At 40.0% G+C, this 12,241-nt stretch overlaps 1 protein-coding gene across 3 annotated transcripts in view; it reads right to left on the bottom strand.

Annotated features, from left to right (window-relative positions):
- celsr3 (cadherin, EGF LAG seven-pass G-type receptor 3) overlaps positions 1-12,241 on the bottom strand; it is a 134,270-nt gene that overhangs the window by 53,393 nt on the left and 68,636 nt on the right. For all 3 annotated transcript variants that reach the window (XM_044209702.1, XM_044209704.1, XM_044209705.1), the window contains 6 exons: positions 10,230-10,393; positions 9,686-9,811; positions 8,651-8,820; positions 7,663-7,848; positions 5,129-5,239; positions 4,771-4,939 (listed from right to left, as the gene is read on the bottom strand). In XM_044209702.1, the coding sequence (XP_044065637.1) occupies positions 4,771-4,939; positions 5,129-5,239; positions 7,663-7,848; positions 8,651-8,820; positions 9,686-9,811; positions 10,230-10,393 (926 nt within the window). The remainder of the gene's footprint in view (positions 1-4,770; positions 4,940-5,128; positions 5,240-7,662; positions 7,849-8,650; positions 8,821-9,685; positions 9,812-10,229; positions 10,394-12,241) is intronic.

The following is a 12,241-nucleotide window of genomic DNA, read 5'->3' as shown; positions in this document are numbered from 1 at the left end:
CTATAGGTCAGAACACAGGAAATACAGCTTGAAACTCATAAATCTCTCCCTCTTTCTCCCAGAGGGTCCAAGCTTAATATACTGCAGCTGAACACCACACCCAAAAACAGCCTCATATAACACACTTTTCTGACAAACTCCATCTGAAGAAATTTTTTTTTGGCATTTGTTGTTTTCAATCACTATTTTAATGCCTCCACAAAAGCAGGAAACACTGATAAATGACTCATTACTACAGTAACAGTGGTAGTAAAAGATCCTGTTCTCAAACCCTGAACATATGTTTTCTACATGTTACTGAGTTGATTTTTAAACAGCTCAGGGAACTCAAGCAAACATAAATCAACATGACTTTAATTTATCACATGAAATTTCATTTTTCACTGCTGTGAATTAGCCTATAGCATTTGTATAAGGTGTGATTTGCCATGTAAATACACACACAGACACACATAGGCTTACATACTGTATACTCACGCAGAAATACACAAATGCACAGTGAGGGGATGAGAGAGCAGATATCTCTGTTTTGTCATGCAGAACTTTGTCTCAGAGTGTGTATGTGTGTGTGTGTGTGTGTACAAATCAGAGGTGCTATCAGTTCCTTGAGAGACCCACTGGGCTAGTTTCAGCACCAGGCCAAAATACACACACACACACACACACACACACACACACACACACCCACACACACACAAACATGAAAGGGAATTATTTAGAGTGCACTTCTCTTTTTTTCACTCTGCTTTTATTAAACTTTGATTTGATTTGTCTCTAAGCAACATTCATTGTATAACTGTCTCCATTTTTAATGCTCATTGTGCTGATGAAAGATAATGATAATGAGTGTGTGTGTGTGTGTGTGTGTGTGTGTGTTTACAGTAAATAAGTGCATGAATATGAAGGACATAGAAGGCGTGTGTGTGTGTGAGTATACCCTCTCTGCATGTGTGCACCATGTTAATAAGTCAAGGTGTTAGCATTAGCTTGCAGGCTGGTGCAGGATGCTACAGGGATAGTAGCGCCTCTCTGCTTCCTCTCCCATGCCGTCAGACCTGAGGCTCTCTCGCTTCAACAAACTATCCCCCATGTAACACACACACTTTCATTCCTCTTTCACTCCCTCTACCTCTGCTTTAATCTCATGCTCTCATTTTCAAACTTTTCTTTCTTGAAAAACTTTCCTTTGATTTCTCTTCTATCATCTGGAAGTAGACACTGAAGTGGCAGCCTGTGGCAGCAGGATGCGTTTAGTTGGGTTGTTTGGTCACAGAGATGTGACTAAGTCAACTTTAGTGCTGAGGTAGTCCTACCATACATGCATACATTTGCAGCTGAAACATACCGCAAGTCATTGATTCTCATTTGAATAAAAAAGAAACACTGTTGGCTTGCTGCTTTGCCTTACTAAGGAGAGACGCTTTGACTTAAGGTGCTGTAGCAAAATAGAACCTATGTGTCCTATTTTGCTCTTCTGTGTTTTGTGGCAGCAATGTGGCTCGTAAATCGCACCTTATACTGAAACATAATGGCAAATTAATATTTTTAATAATTTTCTGTAAGTTTCATCTGTAAATGTCTGCACAGGCCATGAGACACAAGCCTCAATCTAGTCCAGGGCAGCCAACTTTTCAATTTAGTTTGGAGTGAGATTTAGTATCGGTGAAGTCGGTGCATTTTATAAGTAGACCTTCTGTGACATTACCAACCGCAGGGGTCGGGGTCTTTGAGCCATTTTTGGGCTGGAAAACATCAAACCAACTTGGCACACTGGCTTCCTGTGACGCACATCGTAATTTCTGTGAGATCGAAAACAGCTGTTTATTCTTTCTCCTCCAAGATATTCTGTGTTAATCTCTTCACTCTTTCCATATCTACTGTTACTCTCTCTCACTGAGTCCATTCTAGCCTAGCATAGCCTCCTCTGCAACTGATGTAGAGTTTATCCCTGTTGAGTGCCATGGGAAGGCTCGTAAAAGCATCTTGTTGTGTGGCCCGTTTTGCAGTCACCTCTCCCCACAGCAAACCAGTTTTCAACCCTTGCTAGCACCGTTGGTAGTCCTATTGGCCTGTGTGCCTCTTCCACATCCGCTGACAGGGTTAAACAACGCACACTAGTGATATGGGACTCCATTACCCACAATGTTACACTATCATCGCTAGCCATTGTTTACTGTCTACCCAGGGCCAGAGCTTCACACATAGGCCTGCCGCATGCTAGGACTAACAGGCTTCAAATGGTTCAGAATGCTGCAGCTAGAATCTTAACTAAAACTAGAAAATTTGATATCACACCAATTTTAGCTTCCCTTCATTGGCCCCATATCCATGTCAGATCAGACTTTAAGGTGCTTTTGATGAATTACAAAATTGTAAATATCTGTCCGATCTCCTTAAACCTTATATTCCATCCCCTGCTCTCCGCTCTCAGAATACAGGGCTCCTGTCTGTCCCCAGAGTTAAAAAGAAGTCAGCTGACAGCAGGGCCTTTTCCTATCTTGCCCCTTTCTCTGGAATAACCTTCCTGGTGATAACAGACAGTGTGACTCTGTTGAGGCATTTAAATCCGAACTTAAAACTCATCTTTTAGCCTTAATCTTCAGTTCAGTACTGTTGTCATTATCCTTCCGGCAGGTCGGTCTCAGTCTCAGTGAATCCTAGTACATACCCATAGTCCATGTTTGTCCTGCTGACAAGAATACTGTAAACTTTCTGAAAACCACTGCATTTCTCTAACCCTCTGCTGTTTGTGTCCCACAAGCACAGCTTTATGCCTCTCTCTCTAGTTTCTCCTCCTTGTCCTCTCTTTTCACTCAGGCTTCTTCTGTGCTGGACCATTGGCCATCCTGGGACCTCACTCCCTCCCCTGGCTGTTGGTGCCTCTTTCCAGATGTTTTGAATCTGGATCTTCGTCCTCCTCTTGTCTCTCTATCTCCCTCTGTGTGTTTGTTTCCTTTCCTCCTACCTGTGTGAATGCTGTGCTTGAGCTTTGCCTCTTGTGTGTTTGTGTAGTCTGTCCACTTCCAGGTGGTGGAGAGGAGGTCATGTGGCTCAGATCCTATCTGTTTTGCGACACCTGAAGTTGCTCAATGTCCTCCCAGATCCAGTTTTCATATATGTTGATCTATATATAATTTTGTCATCATGATTGTCTATACTGTACAGATGTCTACAGATTGTCTATACTGTACTGTATGTTGTACAGATTGCAAAGCCGCTTGAGGAAAATTTGTGATTTGAGATATTGGGCTATATAAATAGAACTGACTTGACAAACTCAAAAGTGAATTGGCCGCTTTCTCTCTCTCTGTCTCTCTCGCTCTCTTGGTTTGGTCTTTCATGAGGTTCTTTTTCTCTTAATTTGCTACCCAAGCTCTCGTCCCTCCTTTAATCATAAAAATAAGTAATTTCCTTTAATCATCTCTGCTTGGTTGGTCTAGTCTTTTAATCAATACCCATAGAACTGAACTGCAGCTGTTGCATCAGTAGCTGCTAATAAAGTTCCAAATAAATACCAAATATCACTCTTCATCCTCTGTTGTGTGTGTGCGCCTGTCATGTTAATTTTCTTTCACTTCTATGATTTGTGTGTCTCTGTATGCATATATGCCAGTTGTGTGTGGATCTATTCCCAAACGTCTCACCAGTGTTTTCAGGCTGTTTGATTTTACTTTCTCGCGCCCTCTTTCTTCTCTTCTTTCCTCTTGCCTCAAAACTTTTAGTGTTTAGTTTACACTATTTCTGTCACCTGCCTCTTTCTCTTCATTAATCATTAATGATTTTAGTCTCTGTTCCTCCTCTGCCTAGTTTTCATCTTTCTATTGTACTTTTTTCTTCTCTTTATCTCACTACTTCTCTCTGTACAGTATATGTTTTTCCTCCTCTCTCTATTTCTTGATTTCTCCTCTCCTCTTTTAATCAGGTTTTTCTCCTCCACATTAATTCTGCCTCATTATTTTCACCTGACTAAGGAGATTTTGGAAGTTAGCCTGCAGTGAGTATCTTTCTCTCGGTGGATGAGAACTCATTATGCATTCCCAAATATCTGTTTAACCCAGTTAGAGCATTGGCAGACACCTACGCAGATTTGGCCAGGTTGTAATTATTCCCTTTTTCTCTCTCTTTAAGTCAGGTGGCTTCTTTCACCTTCTCCCCTCACACCTCTTTTCTTTCACATCTAATGTCCAGAGCGTGCAAAATATTAGTGACCATTTCACTGCCGCAGAGGTTGGCACGCATGCAATTAAACTTGCATGACTGAAGTGGAAAATTGTTCTTGGCTGTGTCACTTGGCCAATTTATTTAATGAATTCATTGGCAAACTCAGAATATGATGAGATACAAGAGATTAGCAGTCATGCTAATTGTCCCAAGGCTTAAAATCAGTTTTTATCTTGATAAGCCTTAGTAATAGAGCTGTAACTAACAATTGTTTTGTATTGTCAATCAATCTCCTATTTGTATATAAATCAATGAATTGTGCAGCCTATAAAACGCCAGAAAAGTAGAGAAAAATGCTGATCATACAATATTCTTCAAATTGCAACTATCCAAAACTCAAATATTTTAAATTTACAATAAAATGGTAAACTAACATTGTTTTGCAAAACTTAAACAATTTAAAAAATCTCTCAAACTGGCTGGACATTGAAGAGCCTCATAATATTGCATGTTAATTCTGACTGGAAGCGAATATGTTGTGCCCCCTTCCTCAATGACAGCATCTTCAACCCTGTCTACAACACCAGCATCATCTCTCTGTTCACTCACCAGGTTCGCAAATACAGGTGTGCCGCTCCCATTGGTCGGAACAGTGGCTGTGGGCGGGGCAAGGAGACGAGACGCAGGGGTTGCCAACGTTACAGCCAGTCTCTACTTTGACAGCTCTCGATGGGCGGGGCAGCGGAGGGGCATCAGGCCGTACACCCAATCGAACACCCTGTAGAAAGAGAGAGGTCTATGTTACAGAGAGTTAAAAAATAAATAAATTGGCAGCGTCACTCATTTATTGAAATCTGTCTATCCCAAGCTCATTTCTTAGCACATTTCCATCTCTTATGTGCCAATATTTCCAGCTTCCTTCCACCCATCCATTAAACATAAAAAAATTGTATTAATCCATCTTCACCTGTATGCATCCTCTTATTCCGTTTTGAACCTCTCCAGAGCCCAGCACTCCTCCCACATGCAGATGTTTCACCTTCAAACCATAAATCTCATTTCCCACTATCACTGTTCCCTAATGGGGAGAGAAAGCAGGAGAGAGGTAAGGGCAAAGATTATTATTATTATTATTATTATTAATAGCTGTATGCAAACTGAATACCTGAACAAAGATACACAAGGAGCACATCTGAATACCATTATTTGATCATGTAGACAAACTCGATATCAAAATATCAAGGTAGTCAACAGGTATAAGGGATGAAAAAATTTGTTTCAAGGAAGGAAAGAGATTACCAACCACACAGGCTCGTGTAAAAACTTACAATGACAATGACATTTTATGAGTTTATACCATGAAAATAATAAAAACTAGAAAGAATCTTTAAAACTGAAATAAGACAAAAATGCTTTTCAGGGACACAGTGTACATATCACTTTTGTTTCAAAGAAAACCTGCTAAAACGTAAATGACAAAAAAAGAATCCTTTTCAGAAAACATTGATTTTTCCTTTTTTTCTGATCACCAACTGAAAGTCACGATTCTTCTATATTTTTATTTACCACTATATCAGTGGTAAATGTCAGGTTATAATGGTGCTTGTGTCAGTTGAGGGAGGAAAGTGTGAACATGAGGAAAAATGGTTTTGGAGCTGCAGAGTGAATGATTGACTTTATTAAATAAAAGAAAACAATAACATGCAAACATCGTGGAGAAGGTCAATGCTCAAATGATAACACTGACAGTGTTGTGAAGCAATGTTGACAGGCAACTTAGCTTGCAACAACCATGAAAAGAAAATCAATGAGCCCCATTTATCACTGTTTCAGCAGCAGTGCAAGATGCTAAAATGGAGGGTGAGATCTGGCTGATTATAGCTGCACAAATGCCAAACAATTTCAAAGATAATTACTGTTTAATTAGTAGCTATGATGTTTAATAATTTCATATTTTAAAATATTTTCTGCACCATTTATTCACTGTGTTACTTGATGCACTTTGAAGAACAGCCCAGCAGGAAAACAAAACATGTTGTTTTGTTTAAACAAAGCCAAAGATGACAATAATACAGTGTTAGAGTGTGTCTGCTTTTCTGTGTGCATGCTACTGTTACATTTGTACATACCTCATATAAACACATGCACGCACACATCAAACAGACATCATCCAGTACAACATTAATCTACTGCAGATTAGGGAAACTAGGATTACCAGCCCACATTTTAGAGAAACTGAGGCCATCCAGAGTCAGAAAATCTGCATGTGTTTGAGTGCAGATACATTATGTGCAAGACAAATGCAATGGACATCAGGACAAATTTGAACAGGGTTTATCGCCCCAAGTGACCCAAAAATAAACAAAAAGGCAGGCCAGAATTCAATTTAAGTCATTTCAAGTATTTTGATCAAATATGTGTGTCTTAAACTCTTGAATTTCTTGAAACAAGAACAAGTGGCGATTAACTGTGATACTGATTTACAATGGAAATGTACTTGTTTCATGATTCGATTTCAATTTCTGAGGAATTATTTTATGCCATGTGTAGATTCTTTTCTGCTTTTACACAAATATGATTTTAAGATTGAAAGTGAGATTATACATAATTTATTTGCTAATTTGTTAATATCTTTTGCAGTGTTCTCCTTGACTGTACTGGCTCATAGCAGGAAGTGAGGTAGAAGTCTGTGTGTATGGAGATATTCTAGATTAGAGAATATTAAAGGATTTCTCTCACGCCTTCATTCATATTAAATGCTTTACAATTCCAATTAGAGTTCTCTACTGATTTGACTGAAAAATTTTGTCCATCACAGTATCTGCAGATTTCAAACAGGCAGATTAAATCAAATCCAAGAGTTAGAGCTGGAAAAAAATGTCTATTTCCAATTGTGAATCTGTTATGGCTAGTGTTGGAAAAAAGGACACCAGGAAATGAATTGTTAAGGGAAAATAAGTCTTATTGATTTAGTAAAGCAGATATGATGAAAACCTTATCATTCACTGTGCTTGCAGGACAAATTAGACTTCCAATAACAGCATTTCCATTATTTTAGTACGTTTTAAAGTTAGGGTAGGTAACATTGGAGAAACTAGCGAGAGACAGCTAGATTTGAAAGTATCTAACCGAAAAAATCCCACACCCTCCCTTCAGGCCTCCCTCCAAAGCCACCCCCCCAAAACACATTTTCATGCAATGAGTGCACAGGCAGAGTGCGTGCAGGTAGGGCTTATTACAGGTCTGCAACAGCCACAGATACCAGATTTTCCCCAGAGCATTTACTTTATTGATTGCTGTTGGGATGTAAAGAGAATTTCAACATATATAACATAAAATGCTTCTGAAATACATTACCTACCCAAGCTTTATGGACTTAAATTTGCTGCCCTTAAAGATTCAATTGGATCAACCTGCTAATAGTTAAGTTGTGTCCTTATTGCTAGAACATTAAGTCTGTCCTAAAATCCTTCCCTTCAAGGTTCTTATCATGTCTATTACCTGATAGAGTCCGAAGTCAAGCCGTAGCGTAGCGACGTAGCGTGTCTCGCGGCCACTGTGGACATCTCGCAGCTCTAGCTGGAGGTCATGCCACTGGCCGTCTGCCACCTGAACCTGATCCAACCGCAAACGCACCAGTCTGGTTGAACCACGAGTCACAGAGAACACCAGCTGACCATTTATCACCTGAGAGGGATGGAGGAACACAGGCACACACACATGCACAAACAGGCAAACACCAGAAAAAAGAGAGAAAAGAGCAGAAAACAGCGAGTGTGAAGAAACATGAGTCACTGAAAACAGTAAAGGAATAAAATAACCTGCTTGGTAGGTAAAAAGAGAGTGAGAGGTGAGTGTGTCTCTGTGTGTGTGGGAGTGTGAAATCCAACATCTTGGCTGCACTCCTGTCAAGATGCTGCTAATGAAATGTTTCTTTTGGATGTAGCATTAGAAATGTAAACTGTAGATAATTTCAAGGATAATACCAGCATTTAGACATTTTTGTCTTATACAGAAGATGATAATGTAGTATTAAAACACTGAATAGAACCACATTAACCATGAGAAGTATAAGTATAATTCCAATAACAAATGTGACTGCTGCTAACAGATTTAGCAGCCCATGCAGCATTTTATGGTGTGTGCTACCTGTTGAGATTTGGCTTAAAATGTGTAGCATTGATTTAAAGCACAATATCAAATTGTTTACAGTACAAAAGAGAAAGTTGTTGCCATTTATATTGTTCTGTAATGGTGAAAGGCAGGTAAAAAAAAATGGGGAAAAAAAACACTGCTATGTTTATCCTCTTTAGCAGTGCCAAAACCACCAGTCAGAGAGGCAGAGAGAGGCAATTATCTCAGCCATAGGCTCATTTGCTAACATAAAACTATCACAATTTTTCAGTGATATACTAATGTTCAAATACATTGTAGAACAAGACATTAACGGAAATGGATGACTACAGTGTGTCAGTGTGTGCATGAGCACCTGGAACAGCAGGCTGGTGTACTGGCCAGCCTGAGCCTGCAGCAACGTCCCCTCTCGCGCTCTGGTTCTGAACACCAGGCCAAGGTACCAGGGTGTGGAGATGGTCACGTCGTTCTTCAGGTCCCACCAGAGGGCACTGTTACCTAGGAAGCGATGGGGGTGTGGCATCACTGAGGTGGAAGGTGAGAGAAAGAAAGTGAATAAAAGGTACTGCAATATCCAACAGGCTCAAGATGTTACTGTTACGGGACTGAATCAGTTTAATATGAACTCAGTGCAGACTGAAGCATTAACCTGAATGAATGAATGACATAGCACGTCTGAATCTTAACTACTGAAGTTTTAAAGTGTGAAGCAGACTATTAAAAGTGCCACAGTTACAGAATGCAAGTGCGAGCAACAGGATACTGACTGTAGTTCACATAGCGGCCAAAGGTATCATTGTTAACAAGGGTTTTCTGAAAGTTACATATAGTACCTTTAAAAAAGCAGTCTTTTTCCCGTCATTTAACAAATGTGTAAAAGAACTATACAAGTCTAAATGTGTTACCTGGAGCATTTTAACTTAACTAAATTATTCACCAATGAATGAGGCATTATAATTACTGCTGACAAACAAAGGCCACTGAAGATCAGAGTCATTTTGCTGCATTTTTACATGACCGCTCTCATCACCACTGCCAATTATCACAGCCATGGTCTCACTTTTATTGATAAATATATCAAAATGGCACAATAAATGACATTGCTAAAAGTTGCCATTAGTTGAAATAGGACGGTGTAGTCCCTCATTCGTCCAGGAGTGTTCTATCGTAGAAAAGGTTTCAGTCGTAGTCATCTGGACACTGTTTTGGGATGGGGGAAAAACATTCCCGTCCCATTTTTCACAATTTGAAAATGACTTCCGGATGGGAGCCGAAACGTCTTGATTCTGAAAACAGTGTCCAGATGACTACGACTGAAACCTTTTCCACATTGGTTGAAAATACAACATGTAGGACCCTAGGATGAAAATAAACTCATGTAGCCTCTCACCATGACTGCAGTCCTTCCCTCCGTACCCTAGGGGACAGTCGCAGGAGAAAGTCTCCCAGCTCACCCTGCAGGTTCCTCCGTTCTGACATGGGTTGGATTTACAGAAGGGGAGTTTGGCACTGCAGCCTATAAAAAGCAACAGAGACAATTGCATTGATTAAGTTTCCAAAAATGCATCACCATGAAGTGTCAGCAACAGGAAAGAATTGGTATTGGTCGTGTATTGGTCAATATGGCTCAAAGACGATCGGCAATCGGTATCAGTGGCAATAAACGTGATCGGAGCATCCCTAATTATTACAGATTACTTTATCCTTAAATTTCATATAATGGTCATAAAAAATAATAAACAGTAAGCACCCATCTGTCATCAGTCAAAATCCAATTTCATGTCCTTTACTGTTTACTATAGTATTCATAAACATTTTACAAGTGGTTTATTTAAAAAAAAACAAAAAAAAAACGAGGGCCAAATGGCATTTGTGGACACTGTGTCAGTCCTCATGCTTTTTTAGGGGGGAGAAACATGGTTAGCATTGCTGACCGGGGAGCGTTCCATTATTAGCGATAAAGCCAGCCAAGTCCAGTGGCTTGTTGTCAATGTGCAGCTCCTTCATACAGCCGATAAACTCCCTGGTGCCAAACGGGAAGTTGTCTGGTACGTTTGGAACTCCGCCCAGAAACAATGGACCAGTCAGGTCTAGAGACCTGTGGGGGGAGAAGTAAATAAGGTGAAGAGGAAATGGGAATAAGGGAGGTATGGAGGATTATCCCTCAAGGATAGAGGGGAGGAGGGAGGAGAGGGATGAAGGAAGGGATGGGTAAGAAACATGAAGATTTTGGCAAAGGGATTAAACAAACCCATAGATTAAATGTGTCGTCAGAGGTAAATGTAAAAAGGAACAAGAATCAGAGAACAACAGTGGATGTTGAGGAGAAATGAGATGATGTTGTTGTTGAGGGTAAAAGTGGAAACAGCAGGGGAAGAGAGAAATTGAAAAGATGAGAAAGAAAAGGCGACAGACAAATAGACAGATGAACAAACAGGAGATTAAATTTGAGTTACAGCAAATATCAGGAGAGAAATAAAAGATGCATGACAAGGCAGAGGGAGAAAGGAGACAGGATCCAGCAATGAAAGGAGGTAGATGTTAGGGGATGTCAACAAGTAGCAGAGTTGCAGGCATAAAAATGAGACAAAAAACAGCAATGACAAAAGGAAGATGTGGAGGCAGCCAGGGAGGCAGATGAACAAACAAGAGATTAAGTGGGAGTTACAGCAAATATCAAGAGAGAGCGAGTGTAAAGGCGAATGACAAGACAGATGGAAGACAGGTGGAAGGAAAGAAACAGGGGTAATGTGAGGAGGATGACGTAGGGGACAGCAAATAACAGTTATGGGACCGCATGAGCGAGAAAAAACAGAAAGAGAGACAGAAACAGTTGTGTTGTCATTTTGAGAACATTATCTTTTTTTCCCTACAATGTGAGTTGGGGTTTTTCTTTTCAGCTCGACATATGTCATGTGCCTAGCCAATAAACGCCAGTGGAATATGAAATGAAGGAACCCAAAGAGACAAAAGGTGCCAGAGCCGAACAAACAAGAGATTAAGTGCAAGTTACAACGAACATCAACACAGAGCATCATTAGAAGAGGATGTCAAGACAGAGTAAGAGGAGGGTGAGATGTTAATGGAGAAATGGGGAAGGAATGGAGGAATAGATGTTGAAGCGTTAGTCTTTGGCCTTCCTCTTTGATCTGTCTTCTCTCAGCCTCACTTAGCACTGACAGAACACAGCCAATGTGATAACAGCTTACGGAGGCGAGGCTAGACATCAACACTATGACAGGCTGCTTTTTGAGTGAGTGTGTGTGTTATGCACTTGTTGGCATACATGCAGACATTTAGTTTGGTAGACACACACACCACACAAGTATAATGGACAACAAAACTTTGACAAGGTCAAACAGAACAGACACTTAAAAGCAACATAGTGGATTTAAAACTGTCAATTTTAATGTGTTGGCCATAAGAGAATGAGTGGGAGCAAGACAGAGACACAGAGACAGAGACAAGCAGAGAGTAATGAAAATAAATTGAACATTAACACCAGGAAGACTGAGCCAACGAGTAACAAGACCAACAGAGAGATACAGATAGACATGAAGGAGCATGAAGAACAGCAGAACATAGATTTCCCCTATAGTCACCTCATCATCGTGGTCTGGCATTCCCCAAAAATCCTTTCCAACAGCAACAGTCTCAAAGTCAGATTTAACAGATTAGACTGCTTAAATCTGTATTAAATGGTGTATTACACCTACTTTTCATTTAAAATGCTGATCAGCTTACAAGCCTGTTTAAACCATGCTGAAATTCTGAATATATGACTATAATGACACTAAGCCAATGTGTTTTATGCTACAAAGCTGTGGGCACATCCTCAATTGTTTGTAAATGGAAAACCTATCTAATACAACAGTTAGCCAATCACAATGCAAGGTTGGAACTGACAGGCATTCTAATCAAAGCCAATATTTTTTTATATAGTAAT

This window comes from Siniperca chuatsi, linkage group LG10 (genome assembly GCF_020085105.1).
Source record: "Siniperca chuatsi isolate FFG_IHB_CAS linkage group LG10, ASM2008510v1, whole genome shotgun sequence".
Lineage (NCBI taxonomy): Eukaryota > Metazoa > Chordata > Actinopteri > Centrarchiformes > Sinipercidae > Siniperca > Siniperca chuatsi.
The sequence above is the reverse complement of the archived record's forward strand: the minus strand, read 5'-3'. Positions and strand labels throughout refer to the sequence as shown.